General features: G+C 42.7%; 1 protein-coding gene across 1 annotated transcript in view; it reads right to left on the bottom strand.

The window, feature by feature from the left end:
• The window catches only part of EBF2 (EBF transcription factor 2), a gene marked incomplete at both ends in the record, with an annotated part of 203646 nt that overhangs the window by 40021 nt on the left and 136369 nt on the right, over window positions 1-27256 (bottom strand). The window contains one exon of the mRNA XM_080710564.1: window positions 13418-13499. Within this exon, the coding sequence (XP_080566690.1) occupies window positions 13418-13499 (82 nt within the window). The remainder of the gene's footprint in view (window positions 1-13417; window positions 13500-27256) is intronic.

Genomic DNA, 27256 nt, shown 5'->3' with positions numbered 1-27256 from the left:
AGGAAGAACATAGGTACATAATGAGGAGCCCTGTCTTAAAATGACCCTTCCTGCCCAGACCCCAAATGAGATTTGTTGATATTCTACTTATAATTGTTCTGCCCTTCCTTCCTTCCTTCCTTCCTTAGTAGATGAGGAAAGATCAGGGAGAGACTTGACCCTGCTTTCCCTCATAACACAAAAGAACTGCACGGCTCTTTTAAAATTTTTTCATTAAGAATAATTTTAATTATTTCGTAATTATTTAATTATATACTTTTTCCTATCATGCAAACAAAACAAACTAGCATAATGAATCCCTAGTACCCGTCATCCAGCCTCAAGTGTCTTCAGAGTATTGTTGTTCTCATTTCATCTGTACCACCGTCCACTCCTCATCCTTGATTCTATGAAGATGATAATGATCACAGATTCGAGGGCGTCTGTAGGTAAAATTTACATGCATGGCAATGCACGTAACTTAGCTACACAGTTCACGTCACTCTTATGCTAAGGAATATTTCATTCCTCCAGAAAGTCATCTATGCCTCTTCCCAGCCAACCCAAAGCCATGTTTTTCTGCTTTGGAGGATTTTTTTTGGGGGGGGGGCACTAAGGAGAGTTTTCTATGGCCTCTTTTAACATTTTTATATTATTTATAATGTAATGGGCTGGAAAGAATCCCTAAGACCCATGAGTGTACAAATCCCCCTTCCCATAGCTCATGGGTGTGATGGAGCACACGTGAACTTTCACGTGGACCTAAGTGGGTTTCAATCATTCCACCCAACGGAGAGTTACCGGGCTCCTACTACATGTCAGGTCTTATGACAGGCCCTGGAGATTCAAAAAATAAATTCAAGGGAACCTCAGTTGTCATTCAGAAAATTATCACCCATATAATTGCTCACAATTCAGGGATGTAGCCTGTCTAGCTCTGGGTCTGTTTTCAATTTTGTTTGTGTTAACATGTGAGCGTCTGAGAAAAGTCCTTCTAGATAGTTCCTATCATGCGACGGCAACCATAAAACGGAGACATCCATCACTCTTGGCAAGCGTGCTCAGGCCCAAGTTCCTTTCGGGGGGATTATGGAACAATACAAGAGCACATCACAGTCCAGGGGAGAGTCTGGACCTCACAGCACAGGGTCAGGGTGATCGCGGAGGTTAGAAGACATCACCTGTGTGCACGCTAACCCCGAAAAGCAACAGGGCAGATAGGGATAAAAGGAATTGGACCACTCTTACACAAAACCGTGTGCGTGCGTGGATTTTCAATAGCATGTTGTGGCCGAAAAATAAACCAGAAATCTCCAAAGAACAAGGAGAGGGCACTTAAGGCTTTAATATCAAGCAGCCATCCTGGGCACACTGGGGAGAACCCCGTCCCTGCCTGAGGATTATGTGATGGAAGGGGCGCTCGCTCAGAGACTGCTTTAATTCACTCCACAAGCGTCTTGTCGCCCTGTCCATTAATGCTCGTCATGCATTCTTGCCACAAAATATGGAGCTTTCACGAGCCAGCAGATTTCATCACTGTCCACTTGGGTGGAGTGAGACTCAGTTCCAAAGTGAACATTTCCCGAATGACATACCCTGGTGGTTCAGATGCACTTCATTATTTTCTATTAACAATGGAAATAAATTTTAATCTCTTGCTGCCTAGCCCTGGCCTCTCATGACAGCAAGGGAATTAACCTGAATTATTTCAGTGTCTGCAAAATTTATTACAAGATTTTAAATTACGTCCAAATGTATGTGCATGTGTGTGTATACACACACACACACACACACACACACACACACACACGTATATATATGAGAGAGAGAGGGAGAGAGAGAGAAAGGGGAAAGTTTCAGTTTTTCATATTTCAAATATCTTAGGCTGTGAGCAAACCCTGCCAACTCAACTGAGTTTGCAAAACGTGACCAGTTTAACGCACAAACCCCCTAACATGGAATCAGATGTGCTGGGCTCCTGCTCCAGTCCCGGAGACACACTCCTTAGACACTGCCTTTTACATCCATCCCCTCTACTTCTAGAATAATGAGCCACGTTATGGAGGTGAAGATGCATTTGGTTCAGAGCTTCGGATTTAACTTCCGTCACTGTTTGCTGATGAATGATGACAACACCGATACTCTTCTATTTGGAGAAGTTAACATTTCTGAATGTTTCAAGGCGCAAGGAGGTGGAATGTGCATTCCAACATCATCTCACTCCCAGGCCTTCCCCGTCCACAAGCCAACTTCTTTCCCCTAGTGAGTATTTCCTGGGTCACGAAGGCTGACCCTTTCCATCTGGAATCAATCAGTCAACCCCTGACAACTTCCTGAAACACCTCACTCCATTTCCTGTTCTCTCCCCCTTTGCGCGTTCCCCCGGTTTGCTTCACTCTCCAAAACTGCAGGCCACAGCAGCTTAATGTTAGAGGGTCAGGCACAGTTAGACTCCAAAACACTACACAAGGACACCTTTGACCTTCAAAAATCTTTACATCTTAGCTAAACAAATCAAGGTCAACATTTCTTACCATTACCTTGTTAACTATTTGTATGCATCTTTACCAGCCACCTTCTGGTCATGTAACCATCAATACCACTTGTTCTTCTGAGATCATAAATTGATCTGCTTTTAAAGTACCAAGTTTGGTATAGAGAGAAGGTGCCCTTCGAAGGTCCCCGAGACTAAAAATCGCCAGCGCTGTAACCAACATGTGGGGAGTATTACATTCGAAAGACTACTTCGCCTCCTCGATGTCTCCTGTCACCTCAACCTGATACCTCGCCTTCTCGAGGGCTGTCAGGCTCTCCTGGCACAGCCACTTGGCTTGGCACAGCCCTAAAGAGTGCCAATTAGGAATACAGATGTCCATAATTTGTGAGGGATGGACCCTGGTTTTTGCTGCTGACACTAGTGACAACTTTCATTTATTCCCCATAGTTGACATATCTGTATTGCAGCTCAAAGCTCGGATAGCAAAGCCTGTAGATCTGAATACCGAGTCCTTGTATATGATAGCTCTCCTCAACGGGAACATTGCAATTCAACCCCAAAGCAACATGCAATTCACTCATAGCGGGGTGCCTCCAAGCCAACCTTCCGAGAAAGAGAAGTTGGGACCGATGAAATTGCTTGCGTCTTTTTAAGTAAAGGCGAGAGCTTTGCTGTTTGCTGTTATTTGTTTTGACTGTAGCCTCCAAATTTTGGTGAGACCAGCTCAGTAAATACAGACCAAGTGGAGAGTGACAGTGGTAGGTCTCCTTTCAAGTCACCTAACCACAAGGCAGTGTTAGCAGAAAGAGATACACAAGCAAAACATTTGCATTTTCCCTTGAAAGGCACAAGACCATTTTAAGAAGAGACGCTACATGTATGTTTGCAGTCTGCTAAAAGTACTCCTGAACACAGATGGGCTTTCTTGACTTCTATTTTTCATTACCCAAATGCTCTCCCATGTCTCTCGCTTTAATAATTTATACAAAAATAAAAGGTGGCTGAGTTGTAAAGAGCTCTTTCCTGCCCATAAAAGGCCACTGTGGGAGTAACCCTTAGGTGGACACATCTGTTAATTTGCCTGTCCAGCTAATTTTCCAATAGAGGGGCTTCTTTGGGATCAGAATGATAGCAAGTAGCATGGGGGTTTTTACTACACTGACTTTTCCAACCCTTGTGTTATTTGTATGTCTCTCTCTGAGATGCCTTTGGCTTCTTGGGAATACCACATTTAAGTGGATGGTTTTATTTATCCTTCTCAAAGTTCTAACTGTTGGATTTCGTTGAGTTACACAGTCTGGGGAATGGCCAGCTTGGGCCCTACTCCCAGCAAGACTTTCTCAGGTTATACCCAAGTATTCCTACAAAGACCCTAAGTCTCACACAAAGAGACAAAAAGAAGTCAGGATGAGAAATGTGCGCAAGGACTAAATGATTTGCCCTTTGGAACAGATGACATTCCATTATTTGTAGTCAGTAGAGAACAATTATATTGGTTAGAAACCAACCCCATATGGCCCAGAGTTCTTGCTCTGAAATCATACTAAATTCTACCATTAGTCAGCCACGGGTTCCTGTCATTTCAGTGGGGTATACACCTCCTCGCTCAATGTGGGGCCTCAGAAAAGCTATAACACGTAGCATTTATAATACACTTGATGTCGAGGACTCTCTGATACCATACTTATGAACATGCATACACCCAGCTAAATAAAATGGTCTCAAAAATTCCTGTTATATTGCCAAGTAGGGAAAAATTCTTTATGACATTTTACATCTGGAAATGGAATTAAATTCATGATGTGCTTTTCCCTTATAACTGTTCAGTTGCTATATATGTTATTTCAGCTTTCCCAAGGCATAACTGTTATGTGGGATTTTATTTTCCACCTGTGGAAGGAGGAAAGAGACATAGAGGCCATTAAAGTGACAGAGAAAATCAAGACAGACTTCTGACTATGGTGGGTAACCTAGCTCAGAGTCTGCACCATGAGGAGAAATACATGCTGGCGTTTTTATACACAGGCTAATCTCATAATTGACAAAGAGAATCTAATGAAACAATTTTGTCTAAGCCCTCATTAACTCAACCCAGGCTAACAACAAATGAATTGGCTACTGTGATTTGTTTCTTCTTACCGGTTTATCCTTGGCACACATTCTATTTTCAGACCATATTTAGAGCTCAGATTCTTCTCTGTTACTCAACTCCAGAGTGTACAAAATTACCTTTACACACCTACCCCACCAGCATGGATTTGGTCTTTTTTTAAAAAAAAAAAAGAAATTCCCAGGATTCTTAGCTGTTGTTTCATATTCTCTACAGCTAAATTTTCTGTTCATATAATATCAAGTTCCAAACAGGACTTAATTCCTATAGAGATAGATGAGGGGGGATTCTGAGAGTGTTTGCACCAAAGCAGGAGGACTGAGGCACCTGTGATACAACTGAGAAAGTAACCAGACAGAGCTGTTTCAGTCAGACCTCCGGTGTTTATATAGAGCCTCCCAGGCACTGAACTAGATGCAGTGGAAACATACTGCCTCGAGCAGTTTACCATCCAATTGATGAAGCAGAACAAACACTAGGCATAATCAGAAAACAATACCTTACAGTAATAGATTACTGAGGACTAAACCACGTGGCCGTTAAATATTCTAGGGGCCCAAAGGTAAAAAGAATCAACTTGAACTGAAAGCAGGAATAGACAGTTTCATCAGGAGAGTAAGAGTGAAGACAGGCCTTGAAGAATTTTTTAAAAATTGAGTGATACAACTTAAAAATTGAGTGATACGACTTGAGGTGACCAAGATGATTATTGTGAATTTTTTAAGGGAAATTCCAACCAATGTAAGTGGAATCGTATGCCCAAGGGCTTTTAGCTAGCATCTTTCAGCAAATTTATCATTAAGGCAAACACCTTTGATAGCTTCCTTTTAAAAACAGAGCAGACTATGTACAGAATAAAAGTGATAATTTTTTAATTTTTTACTTTTTTTAGCCAGCTTTTCATGTCACTGAAGTACCTACAGGTCATTTATCTGCTTCACAATTCTGAATCTCCTCTCACCTCAAAGGCCAGAGGCACCTGCCACTTCTACCCTACCTCCCTTTCTTCCAGGAGACCCAGAGCTCTGCCTATTTGAAATGTAAGCCAAGAGGGATGTTATAGTCAAGGGTAGTATTTTACTAGCAAGACTTTCGGAAGCCACAGGGGAGCCATAGAACACATTTGATGCAGTTCTTGTTCGGCTCCACCCTTCTCTTCCACCAAGATCTTTTCCCAAGAAACCTGTGAATCACCTGTCATCCATCAAAAATCAGAAGCTCACAGCCCCCTTAAGCAACTGAGGAATCCATCCACTCTTGCTGCAGAACTAAGAAAGCTCTGCTTTTCAGGAAGTTCTGCAACTGACTGGGCTGGAACAGGTTCACAGGTAGGTTTCAGTGCCCAATTTTGAGTCCCCTAAAAGAGGTCTTAGACTTATCTTTACCTGACTGAAGTTCAACATATCTTTTCCTTAGAGTTATTTATGCAAATAACTATATGTGTTCAGCTCTTTTCTCTTTTTCCCACAAATAACTCAAAACAGATTTCCTCTGCGAGTTGGTCATAATTTGCACCAGCCTGATTCCTGTCCCCATTCAAGACACCAAAAGTCAAGTCAATAACAGAGAAGCAGAGGGCTATTATACTGTCAGAAAAAAAAGCTTGAAGGAACCCACAGCAATTCTTCCCTGAGATTAAAACATTCAATTAAAGAAAACCCTCAGAGTTCTTTTTTCTCCTAATTCCAAATAGATAATTATTGTCTAACTTAGACTATCTGGTTTGTTTTACCACCAGATGATGGACTCACCTGTTGATCAGAGAGGCCATAAGTCAAGTGATTTTCATTAAGTGCTTTAAAACTGCTGCTCGGTAGCACAGCAACTCTCAAATGTTGGGTGAGCTCATGGAGCAGCTGGGCAGCTCTCAGACTGAACGATTTGAACTGAAGAAACCTGCAGGCAGCTGGAGCTGTATTAAATTTTTACCATTTGGAGTTAATTTAAACTCTCGTTCTCCTCTTCAACGGGTGTGAGAGAAACATTCAACGTTTTTTATTTAAGGAAAATAGATGGTGGTGCCATTAAAAAGTTTTATATAAGAGCTGGGGGTTTAAAAAAAATCATAAGGGGTTGCTGGATGGATCTTGGCCTTGTTCCAGGCATGAGTAGCCGTGACCTTTGCTCTTGCATCGTTTAGTAAAACAGACTAATGGCGGACGCCCAGCTGTGTGGAGTAGGTGTCTTTGTCATACACGTCAGTTTCCCCGTCGTTCTTGTGCAGTTGTGGCCTCCAGAACGGTGCAGCACAAGCAGACGCCTCTCACATCCCCCAGCTAACTAGGGGATGCCAGTCAGACGTTACCGGGCCGGATCTATGTTCTCGGTTCCTTTCTCTCCACTACCTCCCAGGTTCACAGACCTGCCAGGCACCAACCCTTCCCCCAAGCCCCTTCAGCGCCCTCGAGATGCCAGGCCTAGCGGGCCCATCCGGGCACGAGAGGAACATGGAACCAACTCAGCACTGAAGACTCTCTCTGCCTGAACCAGGAAGTGAGTTTTTTTTTTTTTTTTTCCCACCAAAAACACATAAATTTCCCCCCAGAAGTGGCTTTTCATTCACTGGAACCGCACGCCTCCTTTCCGGAAGTGATTTTCCTCTCACCGGAAATGCATGCGCCCTCCCCCGGAAGTGATTTTCCCTTCACTGGAAATACCTGCCTCTTCCTCCTGTTGACATTTGATCTCTTGAGGCAAAGGGTGGCAGGGTTTGTGCGTGGTCCTCTTTCTGACACCTAACATTCTCCGAGGAAAGTTGAGTAAATTAGCTGGAATTACAAGCAAGCTCTATATTGGAATGAAGGGATTCGTTAAAAATTACCTGAGGTTGGGTGTGTCGAGGCTGCCTGTGCCAGAATGTCCTACTGTACAAGATGGTTCTGCCCAATAGGATGGAAAACACCCCAGTCCTTGACAGTGATCGTGTGTGTGTGTGTGTGTGTGTGTGTGTGTGTGTGTGTGTGTGTGTGTGTTGCTGGGGATGGAACCCAGAGGCTACCTCCGGGCTACACTCCCAGACCTATTTTCTCTTTTATTTGGAAACAGGGTCTCACTAAGTTGCTGAGAGCCTCACTAAGTAGCTGAGGCTGGCTTCGAACCTGTGCGATCCTCCTTTCTCAGCCTCCCAAGTACTGGGATTACAAGCGGGCGCCACCACTCTTGGCTGTGATTGTGTTTTTTTTTTAAGTCCTTTTGAGGCAAAGGGTGAAAATTTGGCACCCAGATCTCTAAGCATTCCAATCTGAAGGAAAAGACCTACTGATATCATAGATGATACTATGAAGACTTCTCAGAAGAGCTTCCACAGTTGCTATTCTAGGTTGATGGGTGTCATTTGGCTTTAACCCCTTGCAGGTGGGAATACTTTTCTGGGTAGCTCCTGCTGTGTCACCAGCTCCTAGCACAGTGTCTGACATTCAGAAGGCCTCACTAATACTAGTTGGCTGAATGAAGAGTGGAATGAGTACATCTGGTTTTGGCTTCAACCTAGTGCGAACCAGCCGATGTATCTATGAAAGTGAGTTAGCAACGATGAGCCCTAGGTATCTGTCGGTTTCTATCACTTTTTAGAATTTGGGTGTGGGAAATGACGGTGTACCTTACTTCCTTTTCCTGGCTTGATTTACTTTTGGATTTTATAGCCGCCTGCTCTCTACCTGCACTACAGAGAAGTAATGAGTTTCATCATGACTTAACAAAGCTGTCCGTGTATAGTAGATAGAAATTTCCTTTCTGTTTCTTCACTAATCTGTTAATCTGGGTGTTTCTCCTTATTGTTCCATTTTAAGGATTTTCTACATGCATGATATATGGATTTAAACACTTTGAGGACCCTGGAAATTTTAACTCTTAATCTTTTTTTTTTCTCTTAAAAATTCATTCAATAATAGTTTATTGAGCCCTGTGGAGTGCCTGGCATTGTGTAGGCTTTGGAGAGAAGTACAAGAACAAATAAAACATACCATTTACTCTGAAGCAGCACACAGTTTACTGGAGAGACAAACCATGATTGGCAGCCAGTGTGACAACCGATAGGGCTGAGGTCTATAGAGGACGGTGTGTTTGCACAGACCAAGGAGCTGCCAATTCTGCTGGAATAGTGAGAAAATGCCTCACCAGGGAGATGGCATGCAGGTGTGGTCCTAAAGCACGAGGAGTCTTAAGTCAGGGGTGAAGGAGTCTTAAGTCAGGGGCATATGGGTGAATATTTGGGAAGCTCCCAAGAGGAAATAGAATTCAGTGGCATACTTGTGCAAGAGGGTAGGCCTGTAAGAACTTCCAGAGATGGCATAAGGGAAGATTTGCCTGAATAAAGATACTAAAGGGCTATTACTGGCCACGCCCTTTCAAATATGAGCCTTGTATCCATAGTCAGCATGTATCATGGCATATTTTAAAAGGTAACTTGTCACTGAAGCTGGGGATAGATCAGACAAGGAAAAAGTAGAGGGGCCCATTACGGTTTCTCAGTAGAGAGAGATGGATTTAACAGATATTTGGGAAGAGAAAGAAACACTTTTACAGCCGGGCGTGGTGGCGCACGCTTATAATCCCCGCACTTGGGAGGCAGAGACAGGAGGATCGCGCAGGTTCGAAGCCAGCCGCGCACGCTGGCTTAGAAGACCCTGTTTCCAAATTTAAAAAAAATGTAAAAATAGGTCTGGGAGTGTAGCCCGGAGGTAGAAGGGCTTCCAGGAACCCCAGTACCACCAAAAAAAAAAAAAAAAAAAAGAAACACTTTTACAATGAAAGAGGAGGAAATGAATCGGGGAGTAAATACTGAGTTCTCTTTGAATGAGTGCTCACTAGTCATCCCAGGGAAGATGCCCAGAGGGAAGGCAGCGCTGTATGTTTGCAGTTCCAAAAAAGGGTGAATTCTGAGGAACAGATAGCATTTAAATCATAAAATAAATCTTGACACAGATAGCATTTAAAGCCAAGAGATTGAGCGAGAGATCAAGGGAAGTCCTGAGTGAGCAGGTCATTATTAAGGGTTAACTTACATTAAAGATACCCATTCGGTGTTAGATGAAGCTCATTTTTTTAGCACAGGGACCTGTGGAACTCTAAGAAATGTTTTAGGAGATCCGGGGAACCTCTGAAATCTTAATCAAAACTTTGTTTAAATGTAATTTCTTGTTGGAATGGAAATTTTAGCTCATACCAGATTCTAAAAAAATTTGAGCCAAAAAAGGACTTGATACATTCTATTTCAATAAGTGTTGTTGTTGTTGTTGTTGTTGTTGTTTTAAATGTCCTATGAAACTTAGAATTTCAGCTGAACTAAAGGCAAGATTGATTCAGTATCAAAATAAGCTTTATATAAAGATTTCAGTTTCATTCAATTTTTTTTAAAAAAAGAGTACAGGTTCTACCAATATTTGAGAAATAGCAGGAAGTATAAGAGGTGAGAGAGGAGAGAGGGTGTGGTTGAGTTAATGATTTTGCTAGAAATGTTCATGTTTCCATTCTGTTTCAATTAAATCACCACCAAACAATCCATATTAAATATATGTCTGATTATGTAACAAAAGTAGTGAACTAAAGTAATTGTCTATATGAATAAAATAAAAATAATTATCTTTGTCATCTGGAATGAGATACATACTCCAGGAGTTCCTAAAATTCGCCATCCCTCCAGATCTCTCTGAACACCACCATGCTCACCTACTGTCTCTGGTTCTGTTTCATATTTGAAATTTGATCCAAGTTTCTTAATTGACCATCCTAGCACACAGTCCAGCCTTTTCTCATAATAGCCTTCTCCATGTGAAAGAGCTTTCATCGACGGATATATTCCTAATGGAATGTAAGTACAACATAAAAGTTGCCGATTCTTTTCATTCTCTTGTATTTCAAAGGATACTTTTAAGAAATGAAAAGATATCCCATGGAATGAGAGAAAATGTTTGCGACTTATGCATCTGATAAGGGCTCAGTATCCAAATATATAAAGGACCCGTGTATAAACTATAAAAAGACAGATAACCCAATTTTTAAAAAATAAGCAAAGGGGTTGAATGGACATTTCTCCAAAGATAAGTATGAGAAAAAAATGTTCAGTACCATTAGTCATTCGAGATAGACAAATCAAAACCACAACGAGATATTACTTTATACCCATAGGATAGCCAGATCTTTTTAAAAAAAACAGAAAATAAATGTTGTCAAGGAAGTAGAAAAATTGGCACCTTCATACATTACCAGTGAGAATGTAAAATGTGAATTCTGCATTGTGAAAAACAGTTTGGTAGCTCCTCTAAAAGTTAGAGTTAGCACATGATCCAGAAATTCTACCTTTTTCCCAAGAGAACTAAAAGCATATGTTCGCAAAAACAACTTGTGCACAAAATTCATGGAAGTGTTATTTATAATTGCCTAGAAGTAGAAACAACCCGAGTTTCCATTAACTAAATAATGGATAAGCAAAATGTAATATATTCATAGCATGGAATATTATTCAGCTGTAAAAAGAAATGAAGTATTGACACATAGTACACATAGATGAACCTTGAAAACATTATTTTAAGGGAGAAAAAGCCAAATGCAGAATTGTATTGTAGGATTCCATTTACATGGAATTTCCAGAATAACAGAGATAGGAAGTATAGAAGTGGTTGCCAGCAGCTAGGGAGAAACAGCTGGGGTGACTTTTGGGAGTGATGAAAATGTTCTGGAATCACATGGTGGTGATGTTTGCATAATACTGTGAGCGCATTAAAAGCTACTGAGTTGTACATTGTAAAGTAGTTAAAATGGTGAGTTGTATATTCTATGAATTTTTACCTCCAGCTCAAAAAATTCAAAACCAAATTGCCAGCTGATTCTAACTTTACCCTGGAAATACCAGAATCAAAGAATCCACAAATTTTTTTTTTATAGTTTTCCTTCTCTTTGCAAAAGTCAAATATGTTCACGTAGAATGAGAATTCTTCATCACTTCAATATCGGCAGTGTTTGTTCTAAGCTAGTTCGACACTTAGGCACAAGGAAAACTGTGCTCAGTAAAGTATTGAAGTGCAGGTAAGATGAGCATGCATTTGCTTTGTGAGTACATTTTTAAAAACTGGAAGCAACAGAATGCCAGGCTGTTCTATTAGAAGCTCTCCACATTTATTAGAGCATTTCATTCATATTTAAAACTCTCTGAAAGTGATGGTGGGGAACAGGGTAGATTACGAATCCAAGCTGCCTACTTCTCCCTGCCTCCCTATCTTCCAGAAATGGAGCTAAGCTGTGGTCATTAGAGCACATTAGGGTTCTTTCCAATTTCACTCTTCTTTGGACTAAACTTATTTAACTTCGTATTTGGAGTAGCAAGTTTTTTACAGTGAATCTCCACTGTTCATGACCTCTCCTGCTGGATCCCCACGAAGGCTGATAGTATTTCTACTTGTCTTCCCGTCAGAAGGCAGGGGATGAATCTTCTTGATAAAAACGAAGGAGGCCCTCAACTTTTTTAAGGGAGCCTGGTACCAGTGCTAAATATTACAGCGGGAAAAAAAAAGTTCCGGTCACAGCAAGATTGTTTGATAACCATGATACGGTAAAAATAAAAGCAATGTCTTTACGTTCAAAATAACTCTTACTGGTCTTTCATACGCCCATCTCCCCTATTAACTTTTATTTTCCAGTGCTGGGATAGAACTCATGGCTTCAACGCTGGGCCAGCACTCTTCCTCTGAGCTAAACCCAGCCACCCTGTTAACTCTTGAGTGACTCTGATCCTAAGCCCCTCTCTCGCTGTGGCCATTCCACAGAAGCCCTCGAAGGGCCAGGCAGGACCAGACACCTGATTCTCGAAGTCCAGGGCAAAATGAACATATGCTGTTCCTCATCAAAAATGCTTGAGAACTTTAAGACGGCAACAGCAAAGCGTAAGCCCAGCAGCCACAACATGTCACACAGCCAGGATCTGAGGTAGAGAGGAGAAGACGAGCCTCCCCACTCCACCATCTACTGGGATCCAGGGCGAGTTGCCTAACCTGCTGGGACCTCCCTTCCCTCACCCGAGGCATGAGGCTAATCATCGCCTCTCTTGCCTTGCTGCGAAGACTTTCCTAAGTCTCAAGCTGGAATCCCATGGTCTAACACGATTTTTATTTCTTCTGTGGAAAAGGGGGTGCTGTGTGCTCAGCAAAGCCATTTGGTGAATTAAATGTGGGGGCCTCGGAGCATAAAGAAGGGGGCCGGGCAGGGCGGCACTTGCTCCCAGCCCTAGCCCCAGCCCACACGCTGCCTGGCTTCTTGTTTTTATTAGCTCCTCTCTTCAGTACATCAGTGGCAAGGGTGATGAAACCGGTGGCAGACTTAACTGCCAGGCAGCTGGGTCACTGTCTCGTGGGTCTTGTTGTCATGCTGTGGTCTTAAAGTGACCGCGGCTGCTCGGCCTGCTGCTTTTCAACAGGCATGGAGAGAGACCACTGAATAGTTAATCGGTGGAGAAGGAAGACAGGGGCTGTTGCTTGCAGAAAACACGGAGAAGCGGCTGTGAAAAATCCCAAGGTGGCTGAATATCAAGAACACGGTTCCTGGTGTGGGCAGCTGTATGTGCAAGGGGCAGCCTGAGGGCTTAAAATCAAATCTCCAGCACGGGATGGTGCCTCTCCCCGTGGGGCTTGAGCAATGGAGGCAGACAGCCTAAGCAGTACAAAACGAAGACGCCCTCCACGCTGGCGGAGGAGGGTTATCATTCCCAGTTATCTTTTGTATTCCTAGCACTATCCTTGAGTAATGGTTTTAGGGAGAGAAAAAAAAAATGGAAAAGAGTAGGCAGGAGAGAGAGAAAACGGGATGGCTTATTTAACAGGAGAGCTGCGAGGGCCCCTTACCTGGAACCGTCTCATGTCCCTTGGGTTCCCTGCTGTTTTCAAACAATTCTGATTGCACTTGAGGAAGAATTTTAAAAAGAATCTGTGAAGAGAAAGCAATGTGTTACATTTCTCAGTAAACATTTTTTAAGGGGGACTATATCTGCATTCTATTAGATTCGATTTGAAGAGTGATTGTATTTCAGGTCTGGGGAATTTCAGCCAGCCCTGCCTGGGAAGGAACGCTGCAGATCCTCTGTAATTTGCAAATTACATGTTTTCAATCGCCCCCTTCTCAGTCACTGTGGGGGATTGTTAAGGGGTTCACGAGCTGGGTTCTGGTCTGTACAGGGCCCCAGCCCTGGGCTCCATCAGAGTTTTACAGTACTCAGTAATAAAAGCTTTAAATGCAGCAGTGACCTCTGCTGTACACAGAGCCTTACTCTGGGGTTAAAAATGGCGGAATGGGGGATTCAGAATCCCAGGGCTCCAAAATGTTTAGCTTCCCACTGGCCACACACACCTTCACACCCACCCCTGAAGGTGGCCTGATATTTTCAACCCCTGTGTACAAAATCAGAAAATGGTATGTTACCGTCCAAAGGGAAAGTTGGCCCGGCAGATATACACTGGAGTCTTTACAATTAATACCAAGTACAGTTGTCTGTTCAGACCATCAGTGGATTATCCAGAAAAATAAAAAGGCACGGAATCGTGGTCTGAGGTTGTTTGCAAACCATATTTTCTGAAGCCCACAGCCTCCTAAATGATCTCTGAAATTTTAAAATTGGACATCTTGAATCCGACAACTACATCAAACCTCCCCCCCCCCAAAAAAAAAAATGGCAGCAGTAGCCTTTGGAACAATTCACCTCGTTCTTATTTGAAATTTTGTTTCAAAACGCAATAAGTTTTTTCATTTATTTCACTTGCAGAGTCCTCTTCCTTAAAAAAAAAAAAAAAAATCCAGCTTTTTGCCGTGCTCAAGTCCCAGGTGAGCGAGGCCTATTTCCCTTTCTGTTACTATGACAACGAAATTTTACCGCAGTCCCAAAGTCCCTCCAGAACTCTCACATCCATGCCTTGAATTAGAACTTTAAAGGAAAAGATATACATTTTCCCCGGGATTTACCAACAAAAATAAGTAGAAATCAACAATGCTTTCGAAAATTCTATTTTAACGCATCTGTTGGTGAAATACCTTCCTTGTGACCTTCTGCTTATTTTTACTGCTTTAACAATTACACAAAAGAATTAGAGAGTGCTTCAATTAACTGTATGTATGATTTTTTTTTAAGCCTGATGAGAAGATAAACAGTAAATAATGAAAGACGGAGAAAGGGAACAGAATGTTCCAGATCCGAGGTTCTTCCACTCTCTGTTTACTTAAAAACACTTGGCAACATGCTTCCGACCCCATCAATGCATAAGGTTGGGTGTCGTTTTTGGAACTAACTGCTAAATATTTTCTCATTATTTTAGAACGTGGGCTTTTCAGTTACTGCGTCCCATCTCTCGTGGTGGGTGGGAGGTCAGGCACAGCTTCCTGTGCCCCAGAGGTCGGGGGTCTTGATCAGAGACACCTCCAGATGGGCATAGCAAGTGATCTGGGTGGCTTTGCAAATTCTCAGCCTGCCCCAGCTTTTGAAAGTGCAGAGAAATGTCTGCCTGCAGTAAGTGGGGTGGTTAGGAAGCTGAAGTGCTCTTACTTAAATAAAGGTGGAACAGAATTCAGACATTTTATTTCTAGAAGGGAAACATTTCCCGAATATTCATACGCTCCTATTAGTCAGCCACAGCTATTTACAACCTCCAAGACGTTCTAGAATAGACTGAAAACTTGCCTTTTCTCCTTCCAAACAATAGCCCCCACTACATACCATATTTGCCCTCTAACACCCCCCATAGCAATTTACATCTTTTCCTTATGAAAGCCGAATTGAGTGCTTATTTTCACATGTTCCTTGATTTCTGGAAAGTCTTGCTACAACTGGACTTCTTATAATGCATTTTGTGTGTGCTATACTTCCCCCACGCCTCCCCCCATCCTTTCTCCAAAAGGTATCTGGTGAAACCATTAATGTCCATGAAGACATTATTCCAGGAATGGCATGGTAGGTGGGAAAGTGCAAAAGAGATAAATGTTTACATAAAATCAAATTGATTTAGAGAAACACTGAGCCTGGTGAAAGGCTTTATTCATTTTTAAATTAGGACCCTTAACAGTTATTTGGGTGGAAAACACCCAGTTCCTCTTTCCCTTGTCTGGGGGCTGAGTTTGTAACCTACATGGACTCCTGTATACAAAAGCCTTTAGCGTTTGGCTCACAAAGGGGAACAGGGTGGTGGAGAGGACTAGAGAGAGGAAGAAAAGGAGAAAGAGAGAGAGAAAGAGAAAGAGAGAGAGAAATCTTGCCGTATATAACAATATAACTGCTATTTCTTAATGACTACCACCAGAATTATGGCCTGTAGTTTTTATATGTGGATCTAAAAGTTAATTAAAAGGAATTCTGGGGATTACTGACAGCTCTGATTTTCTCTTTTGCTATGTCCTCTGTCGCTATCCCCTGTCCCCTCCTCATGCGCCACACTGAGCCTTGGTACAAAGCCCTCTACTATCCGTAGCATCTCCTAGTCACTAACTCGCAAGAAACGAATGGGCTCAGAATCCCCTGGGTCTAGAGCCCTCCAAAACCAGAACTGCCTGGAAAATGTCAGCTCTCTCCACTCAAAAACAAAAAACCAGAATGAATCACAAGATCCAGACCAAATGTGCAGAGTTTTATCAGGATAGGAGTTACTTCCACTTTCTCCAGACAATAGTGACAACATGAATGTTATAGCCACCGAGACCACTACAGTGTGCAAAGCTGCGGACTGCATTCTTTAAGAGTGAGCCCCAACCAGGGTAGGGTTATCTTTGTTTTATGGATAAAGATGGGGTCAAGATGTGAACTTGAGCCGTCAGATTTCACTTGGGGTCTCAGGTCACTGATATCATGTACCGAACGGCATCCCTTCACAACTATGTATTCAAGACGCCAGGTTTCACCCACAACCAGCTAATGATTGGTAGCTTTCATCTCTGGGCCTCAGTTTCTTCATCTGTAAAAAGAGGGTTTAACTGGATTATCTCTAGGGGTTCCTCCAACATCAATATTCTATGAGTGCAAAAAAAAAATAGGAAAATTGAAAGCCCTTCAGGAAGGAAGATTTTGGTGGAAGAACCCGCTGAAGATAAAAATACCATGACTCACTGAAGTCCAAGTGCACGTATGTGTGGCAGGGTGGGAAGGCAGGTCCTGAGAGACGGGGCAAACCCACGGAGACTATGAAAGGAAAATAAGAGGAGGGGTAGCTGGTGGGGAGTAGGGTGTCTGGGTAATGCCTTAGCCAGAGCTGGGAGCGCCCTGAGGCTGATGGGCAGGTGGACAGATGAGATGCTCCATGTTATCAGGATCCTTTCTATACTTCTGAAACAGAGAAGGTGCTTAAGAGGACCACAAGTCAGTACCATCATGTCCCTGCTTACTATGCCATGTGTCATCCATCAGTGGAAGGCTATGAGGGTCACAGAAAGCAGGAAAATGATGTACTGAACATCCAGAGTACTCTCCCAGATCCTAAGGGAATATATTCCAAGACCCCCAGTGCATGCCTGAACACACAGATAGTACCAAAATCCTATATCTTTTCTTATATATGCATAAGTATCATAAAGCTTAATTCATAAATTAGGCACAGTGAGAGATTAACAATTATAGCTATTAGTAAAACACAATTATAACAATATACAATGCTAAAAGTTATGGAAAACTCCTGAATGGTTTATTTCTGGAATTTTCCATGTAGTATTTTGAGACCCCAGTGGACAATGTAACTGGAACGTTGGCATACAGGTGATTCTTTGCTCTGTGCTTGAAATACAAGGCCTCATTGGATTCTCACAAAAACTCTGTGAGTGACAAGTCATTCTACACCTCAAGAACTTAAGAAATTTGCCAGTGATGGCTTGTAAGTGGCAGACACAGGATTGGAACTTATGATCCTTCTGGCAACCAGCTCCATCTGGTGTTATCTGTTTCCCATACCAGTGACACTATGATGATCACACATCCCTGAACATAGTTAAAACCACTGAGTTGTATACTTTGAGCCAGTGGGGTTTAACATATATAAATCATATCTCAATAAAACCACTAAATTTATTGTTTTTTTTTAATGGCCTAAAAGGCCAAAAGGAAAGAGGAGAAAAAGAGGGAAGAGGAGAAACAAAGCAAGAGGAGTTGGGAGAAATGAAGGATTCTGGTTTCTTGGAGATCAAGACCACCCAAGAGGAAAAACATTAGGTCAAAGGTAGTCACTAAAGAGCACATGCTTGACACTGAAGACTTCTGCTGAATTCATTTCTTTACTCGTGTGATCAATACATATTAAGTGTGTTCAGCATGCCATGAAGGCTTAGCACAATGGCAAACCAACTCTTGGAGCAAACAACCAGACTATTCAGACTGTGCTTCTCCTCAGTCTGAGTTGGCAACCCCTGAATACAGATCTGAGTAAGATCCCAGAAGATTATCTAGCACCCCAGAAATCTCCCCCTCTCTCTTCCAAATCTCTAGAATACAGAATAGTTGACAATATTCAAGAATATAATAAAACTCTTGGGTGGCTTTGGCATGTCCCATGCCCATCTTAAATAGAAACTGAGTTTCAAAGTAGCTATACAATTCAGACGCTGAGTTAAGGTCCAGTGGCAGGGTCAGAGGGACCTTGAAATCACAGGAAGGGCAACTACTTGATATCCTTGCCACACTCTGAAAATATCAACAATGATCTGATTATCCCAAAACCTAGCACAATGTTTCTCAGGATTTGTGGAAAAGACCATACAATTTGCCTTGGATTTGATACCTAGTACCTAATCACTTCTTAAAAATTTTAATACAGGGGGGAAAAATTTTCAGGCAAGCACTATGGAAAGTTCCCAAACTTCTTTCAATTTCAAGTACCCAAACTTCTTCCATACGGAAGAACCATGACCTTGATACTGGTAAGAGTTACCATTATACAGAGCCTTAAGCCATGTTAAATACTATATGAAATATTTCTCACTTTGAAACTTAGTTCCTTATTTCCTTTCTAAAAAAATCTTATTTTTGCTACCCTGGAAACCACTTCCACTATGACATGGCTGCATTTTCTATACCTGAGCAACAAGAAGCACCTCATACTCTCCAGGGTCCAAGGACAAGGGTGCTCTACCTGGTCCTCCTCATCTACCATGATGGTCACACGACAGACAGATCTCTAAAGTCCAAGCCAAATATCCAGTCGATGTAGGCTAACAAACCGTGTGGGTACTTAAAGGTCTATGTCCATTGATTTTTAAGGAAGGCACCTTTTATCTGGATTAGCTTTTAAACCTCCTGTTTTAGAGTTCTACAAATTAAAATACAATTTTTACTCTCACTGGTTACACTTAATTCTAAAAAGAAGATATCCCTTTTCTTTAAAGTGCTCTCGAGCCATTTCAGCTACCAAATGAAGGACCAGGCTGGATTAAAGAACGGCATTGGAAAGAAATTGACACTTCCCTCTCTTCTCCCCAGATCTCTCAATAAATAGCCTCCTTTGGGGGATTAGGCAATCCACACTCTGGCACCCGAATGTGAAGCCGTCCTGGATGGATCCTCCCACTGCGACATGTTCTCGCTCTCAGAATGGCCCTTCTGGTGGTCTATCCTGCTTGCCAGAGTAGGTAAATCTCATGGGATTGGTTTCCACTTATGACCAGTGCAAAATGCAACCACAGCGTTCTAGCTTTAGTCTAGGTCTGAATTGTAGCAAACTCTTTGGACCTCCCATCAGCAGCAAGAACATACTTTCTCCAAACGCCCCCAACAGAATCCAAACGCAGGCAGCACCATGTAAGGGGAAGGGCAGTGGTGAGCTCCAGCCTTTACCTGAAGGTGGAGTCCCTTAGAAGTCTGCTCTGGTTGAAGATGCCTTCCCAGGCTGGACAGGGCCCTGTAGCTTTAAGTACCTTATAAAGACCCCGGCTTGAGTTCAACCAAATGAAGAGACTCTGGGAGACCAAGCCCCCACTTCGTGGGTTCTTACTATCTCCTAAATTAATTTCGTAATGAAGCATCCAAGATGCCGGTACTGGAGATCCGTTTGGCAAGATGAATGGCAGTGGCTGGCACACAGATCCAAGAAGATCCTTGGACAGGGGAGATGATTTGAAAGGTCTGACAGATTGGTTTCTTTGGGCCCAAATCAAATATACAAGGACTTCGGCACCTGCCAGTTTTGGAACCCATGGCCGCTGAGGGATGGCTGCGCTCATATTTGTAAGCTGATGTTCTATCTACTCCATGTATTTATTTATTTATTTATTTATTTATTTATTTATTTATTTATTTATTGGTGGTACTGGGGTTCCTGGAAGCCCTTCTTCCTCCGGGCTACACTCCCAGACCTATTTTATATTTTTGAAACAGGGTCTCTTACGCCAGCACTGCTGGCTTCGAACCTGCGCGATCCTCCTGTCTCCGCCTCCCAAGCACGAGGATTACAAGCGTGCGCCACCACGCCCGGCGTTACTCCATGTATTTAAATAACCCCTTAATCTCTTACCATAAACACATTAACAGAAAGGAATAGCATCTTTTATCTCCTCGGTCATTCCTAAGGAAGGAACCTATTACCACTGAAAACCCATTTCAGAGCTGAGAAAGATAAGTTTGCAGAAATCCCTTAAGTAACAAATTTTCTTACTTCCAGCTACCGCAACCCCTCTTAACTCGCTTTGGCTAAAAGACTCTGGTGATAATTATCACAGTAATTAATATATAGCTGTATATGTTGGACTCATTTTATTTGCCAGGTATTATTTCATTGAATCCTCCAGACTCTGGGAGCAGACGTATTATCATTCCCATTTTACAGAGGAAATCATCAAGACTCAAAGGTTAGATCATCTGCTTCTGGTGAAAGAACTAGCCAGCATTAGACCTAGGGGGAAAGCTCGGGTTAGTCTGACTGCCAGCAAAATGTCACTCCGGTGGGATCTTGGCCAGGCTTCTCCTGAAGGAAAGGGTTGACCGTACTACCACGCAGCTCTCTGTTTCGAGGAGACAGTCTCCTTGATCTCCACGAGGATCAGTCACTTTCTTCCTCTGACTCTGGACACAAGTATGGAGTTGTTCTTCACGTTGCAAAGCCAAACAGAACAGGTGAACCCAAATGTCGGTTATTTCTAGTCGGGACGGCATGTTCCAAAAATTTAGGGGAACCCAAATGAAGCAAAGGTGCTACAGCCCAAAGAGCTGCGGCCCTCTACAAAATAATAAATAAAAATAACAGAAAAGATTGCTCAAGTGCATAGGGAGGATTCAAGGCCATTTGTCCATCGAGACTCTTGGGGGAGAGGGGAGCCAGAAAGCAAACATGTAGCATAAGAGGTTGAATTAAACCTTGGAAAACATTTTTTGAGAACCAAGTCACCAAAACTAAATATTGAAAGCATTACTCAAGGGACAGAGGAGGATCTCTTATGATGGAGATCTTTAAATAGACCAGAAAGCTAATTCCTTTGGCAGCAGATAATTTCAGTTTCATGTGCGGCAGCTAATCTGGATGTCTCTACCAAGTCATTCCCACGTGATTTCCAGGCTTTCACAAAAATTCTTATAATTATTATTGGTTAATATTTATCATAGAAATTAGGCCCCTTCCAAGGCCAGTAGTGAGAATTAATTATCCACGCAAAGTGTTTGGGTAAATGTCTAGTGCTAATGTTAGTGTCTACACCTTTCTTGGACATGCTTATGTTCCTCTCCCCTGTATTACTTTTCTCTCCCACTATATGTGTGTGTGTGTGTGTGTGTGTGTGTGTGTGTGTGTGTGTGTGTGTGTGCTGGGGACTGAACCTGGGGGTATTCTACCTCTTAGCTACACCCCTAGCCCTATTTTTTTTTTCTCACTAAGTTGCAGAAAGCCTCACTAAGCAGCTGAGGCTGGCGGCGAACCCAAATCCTTCTGTCTCAGGCTCCTAAGTACTGGGATTACAAGCATGCACCTCCATGCCTGGACTTCCCACTAGCTTTTAAAACAACCAGTTGTTTTTTTTCCAAGCAAAATAATCCCAGAGGGAGCATGTGCAAATTCAAATCCGGTCCTGTCTGCACCAGCTAGCTCTCTAATATTAATATGTAGTTTACTTGAAAAACTTCCCTTGTTAGGGAAGAGATATTAAAAGGGGGGGGGGAAAGCTTATATCATGAATTCATCCCAACAGATTACAAAGAAAAACCACTACCATCACCAAAAGATGGTGGGTCAAAGTTCCAATGGTTGGTTTCAGGAAACTCCAGTCAGCAAGAGAACTTGCCGAGACACACTGAGAATGTTGGTCCCTAACTAGCAAGAGGCGTCACGGAACCATTTTCTATCCCACGTCCATGCCAGTGACAGGTGCCTGAAGCGGCGTTTCAGTTTGGCAGTAGATCCTTCGTCCTTAAGCACGCTTCCTCCGGAGAAAGACCTCCGGAGGGAATGACTTCCCCCGCTGTGTAAATCTGACTCTGTCGATAGACTTCATTTCAAAGCCATTTCTGAATGTCTTCCATTGCCCCAGCAGTGAGCGAGTGGCTGCCCACAGCCGCTGGGCTGCGAAGGCCAAGGGAGGGGCCACTTCCATTCTCCACTGCGTTCTGACCAGTATCACACCCCCCTTGCTGGGCTCCTAGGTTGTGAATCCGCCCCTCCTTCTCTATTCAGACATGGTCTTCACTTTTCTGAATTCCATTACTTGGCACCATGAGGCTCACAGGGAAGAAAATCTCCAAGGAAAAGTCCTTGTTTTTTGCACGCAGATGAAAATCTGACACCATTAATGAAAATAATAATTGAACTCTCTGGGCTTGAATCGGGATGGAGGGAGCACAACACTCAAAGCATGTTTGTAATTCTAATTGTTCTCCTAAAGTGTCTTTGGAGGGCTTTTGGCGATGTGCATGGTTCCAGCTTATCCCTCTTCTTCTTCTTCTTCTTTTTAAGTGTCAAACCCTATCCTCTTGTTTGCCCTTAACCCTTCCTTCTTCTCATCCAGAAAAGGCAACAGGACTGAGAAATCCTGAGTCACATTACAGACTTCCTTTAGAAAAAATAAAACCTTCCAGCAAGACTGCAGAATGAGAATACGAATCTACTTCCCTGCCCGGTAGCATGGCTCCTCCGTTAAAGAGAGAAATGAAGTTATCACAGCCATCAGCTTAATGGGTCCTCACCGTCCTGTTTCCTGGGCACCCCATCCCTTTTCCTCATCACCCTCCCCTCCCCTCCCCCTCGGTTCTCTGCCCTCCCAGCAAAGCCCATCTATGCTAGGCTGAGCAGTGAACACCAATTACACCAAGAGCCCTCTGCTGCTGCCTGGTCCGCTGGTTTTACTGTTTTGCCAGATGGTGGAGGCCAATGTGTAAAACTCTCTACCCTGCCATTAATTCCTAACTTGGTAATAACTTTCCCACGACTCCGGGAAATTGAAATGAAGTGCAAATGTGAATCTTTGGAAAGGGAATCAAGGTTGGCTGACTATTTTACACCTGCCGGAATAGACACCGGTAAGACAAAAAGGTCCTCCGTCTCCACGGCTGGAACCTGACTTTCCTAGAAGCAACAAGGCCGGCCGGATGACTGGGGCGCAACACCAGACAAAGTGGGGGAAGAAGTTCCAAGTGTGGGCTCCTCCCAGCATCTCTCTCTCTCTCTCTCTCTGCAGTTTTGTTTTATACCTCCTCCTCCTAGTTCACTCGCTAATGACCTTGAACTTGAGCACCTACGCAACATTAGATGCTTCTGACAGACTCGCAGATTAGCAGAGATGAGCGCATTCTCTTGCTAAGACAGGACACCATCCAATGTTTGTTACCATCATTAAACTAAAACTGACTTTTCACCTGCTCCCATACCATATGCAGCTGCAAATTTTTAAATTAAACTATGAAGCCATGCATAAATTTACATATATTACGGACTAGCCTCTCCATTTAACATGCAAATGTACTCCAATGTTTCAGAACACCTTCTGTCGCTAATTAATTTGCTGAATTATAATTAGACTAATCCTGCATAATTAATAAGCACAGATTTTTTTTTAATTTGTAAGCAGCTTGAGGAGATCATTCACTTCCTTCTATAAACTGCTAAGTAAGTGTTAAAAAAAAATCTGGAAAGAACATGTGTGAAAAGGTATGTTTGATGTTGCATACAAACGCAAACTAGCGTGGAGGATACAGAAGTCAGTATTGATAAAGGTACATATTTGAAGCCAACATTCAAACAATCAAAAAAATCACATCCAGAGGACGGGGACTAATTCTCCCTTTGTCTCCTTGTATATAGTGTTTTATTCTTTGCCTCTATCCGTCGGATCTTCCAAGATCACAGAGGCGGGAAAGGATTAAAGTAACCGTATGTTGTATTAGGAGAGATAATGATATTAACACTCCACTGTATATCAAAACAGTGTGTGCTTGCTGGGTGCTTATAAGCCCCTTTGATGGTATTTGGAATCATTTTCATTTTGGCTGCCAAAAACACCCGAGATCCTTCTAGTGGAAACAATTAAGTTCCATTAGTACTGTATCCATTCCGTAATGATTACGATGAAGGGTCTCTCTTTAATGCTGGAGACCGGTGTCTCGAAGAAAAACATACATCTGTGCGCTTGGAAACGGGAGACCGTAGACACTTCACAACAGAAAAGGAAGCTGAATTTTTGACGTCCCCAAATAAACCGGGATCTGGAAAGCTCGAGGTATGAGCAGGTGACTCGTTAGAAAATTCAATGCAGGGCAGGCATGTGGGCAGTCCAGAAAGGCTCTGAATGTCTTCACATGCATTGGCAAAGGGAAATTAGTGAACCTTCTAAGAGAGGAGGAACACAAGTTTAGAGAAAATCCGGAGCCCCCTGCCTCTTCTGCTGGGTGAAATCACTAACATTAGTGACGAGAGGACTGCTAGGCCACACGGATGGAGCCCCTTGAAGCGGACCTGGCTCTCTTTCGCTCAATTAAATTATTTTTAGAGTGAGGCTATAAATAGAAATTTCTTCTGAAGAACAGGAAACCATTTTCCCAGGTTCATTACTATACCAAATATATCTTCTCACTACGAAGCAACCAATCATTTTTTTTCCCCTACAAAGCTAGAAGATGAACTAGCTTGGGACTTGGGAAGAAAATTAAGAAGTACACTAGTTGCTGGGCCCTGATCCTGTTTCTTAAGAGACAGGAGGATGGCAGGTTCGAGACCAGCCTCAGCAACTTAGTGAGAGCTTGTCACAAAATAAAACACAAAATAGGGCTGGGGGCATAATTCATAGGTAGAATGCTCCTGGGTTCAATCTCTAGTACTGCACAGAAAGAGAGAGAGAGAGAGAGAGAGAGAGAGAGAGAGAGAGAGAGAGAAAGAAGAAGAAGAAGAAGAAGAAGAAGAAGAAGAAGAAGAAGAAGAAGGAGGAGGAGGAGGAGGAGGAGGAGGAGGAGGAGGAGGGGAGGAGGAGGAGGAGGAGAGGAAGGAGGAGGAGGAAGGAGGAGGAGGAAGGAGGAGGAGGAGGAGGAGGAGGAAGGAGGAGGAGGAAGGAGGAGGAGGAGGAAGAGAAGGAGGAGGAGAGAAGAGAGATTGTTCAACTTTAGAGGCCTTATTTTCTCTTGTTTGGAAGGAGAACCTGGAACAGCAACCTCTTAGAGCCATTGCAACAACTAACTCAAGTGCAAAAAATATTTTTGAAACACCTGGAAAGGGATATAACAATTTTTCAGAGCTGAGCAGTGTTATTACTTGGATAATTTAGAAACATAAGACCCTTGGACAGTTCTAAGCCAAACCCTGGCCCCAGCCACGAGTCCCCATCTGAAAAGATCAAATGATTCAGGAATACTTTTTAAAGTCTTTGTAAAAAGAGAGGGGGAGGTTTCTGTGCTTTTGATGGTCTCTCAGAAGAACACATAACAACAGCTGGAATAATAATATTAGTAAGCGGCAAGAATGGTTTTCTTTCAAAAATATAGGAATGACCAGGAGCACCTTTAATAATGCCTTCATCTTTCAGGAAGAATCATTTGAATGCGATCAGCTTTCTTTCAGATTCCTCGTATCCCATTTTGGATGGTTCTAATAGGAAACCTGGTTTCTCCTAAGTCAGAGACCAGGAGCAGGTCTGTTTTTCTAAACCAAAAAAAAAAAGTGCTTAATAGTTAAACTCATGGGGTGAACTGGAGGGTCTCCCTGCTTTTTCCCACAAAGTGCTGGCCAAGAGCTCCCTAAACTTGCTGGAGCACAGAATAGGGCTGGAATAAGCCCCATGGTCACCCAACCAAGTCCTACCTACTGATGGGCAAGTGGTTTAGTTTGGTGTCCCCCCCCACACACACACATCTTTGCCCAGCCAATTTTAAATTACACACTTGTTGAGGGACAAGAGGAAGTGATTGTGACTATGTGGAATTGTGAAATTGGCTTTTGCGTCATTCATGACAAGTTATTCAGGACAAAGAGAAACCCTGTGACATTTAACTGCTCAGATGTCAAACAGCCAGTTGACAGAGCCACATCTTTTGTTAATGGGGTTCTCCCGCCTAATAGATACATTCTAGAAAATTTCTCTAATTTTATTTTTTGGCAGGAGGATTTTACCTTCATGAACACCTCTTACAGTTTATTCGTATGATTTATTCTCTCTTTTTTTCTTCTTTTTCAGTCTTTCCACCCAATGTCCCCAGTTCTCAAATTCAGAATGATGTGTGGGGCTTTCCAGGTACCACCCAACAGTCGGTAGGGAGAGGTGAGTTAGAAAAGGTTGGAGACTGAGGAAGGCATACCCGGATGATAATTGCAGACAATCTCCATTTCATCCAACAAACAGGATGTCTCCCCTCCACTTTTGCCACAAAGACCCATAGCCACAGTTAATATAACCTTCATGCCAAACAAGGAGAGCAGAAAGAATGTGTACCCTGACAGGTAGCAGGTGGCACATATGGAATTATCATTGGCTATTAACACCAGGTCGGGTATCATATTAGCCACCTTCAGACTACATTTGCCAAACCCACATAAAAATATAAAACCAGGCATTTCAATATTCTGTTCCTCTCTTAGTAAAACAGATTTTCTCCTATTGCTCAGAATTAACTGGCTTTCATTAGAATTTTTAACTTTTTTTTTCTTAAAAAAAGAACTAAACCTAGATGATAGAAAAGAAAAACTGGGACAAAAATCAGGTCAAGCATTTGATACAAAAGGCATCCAGATAAGGCTAATAATATTCTAGAGTATTGTCAGCTTGGCAGACAATGATCACTTTAGTCTACTCTTACCTCGACCTGTATGTCTACATGAGGTGCCAGGAATCATTTAATTTCAATTGGTGTGTGTGTGTGTGTGTGTGTGTGTGTGTGTGTGTGTGTGTTCCATTCAAACTTTATTGATTCTAAAGCATCTATTAACTCTGTGGGAATTATCAACTTTTTGGAGATTTCCAAATCATAGTCCCAAATGTGAACATTTTCTTTGGAAGGACAGAGAATTTTACCTGTCCCCTGTCTGTTCAATATCCTAAATGTCATTGACCTTCTTACTAATGAAGGCCGGTCATCTTGCAGAGGCCACCAATCACTAGGTTTCCACTTCTCTCAGAAACCAATGTCTAGACGGCTTCTTCCATTCTCTCTTTAAGACACCGAGGCTCAAACAAAAACTCTCACGAGGGAACCAGAGGCGAACGCAGACATGAGCGCCTCCGCTGGGATTGGAAGAAGCCTCGGGATATTTCTTCCAGGCCGTCCT

The sequence above is a fragment of the Muscardinus avellanarius genome (assembly GCF_963383645.1).
Source record: "Muscardinus avellanarius genome assembly, chromosome: 14".
Lineage (NCBI taxonomy): Eukaryota > Metazoa > Chordata > Mammalia > Rodentia > Gliridae > Muscardinus > Muscardinus avellanarius.
Note: the sequence above shows the minus strand (reverse complement) of the source record. Positions and strands in the feature narration are given on the sequence as shown.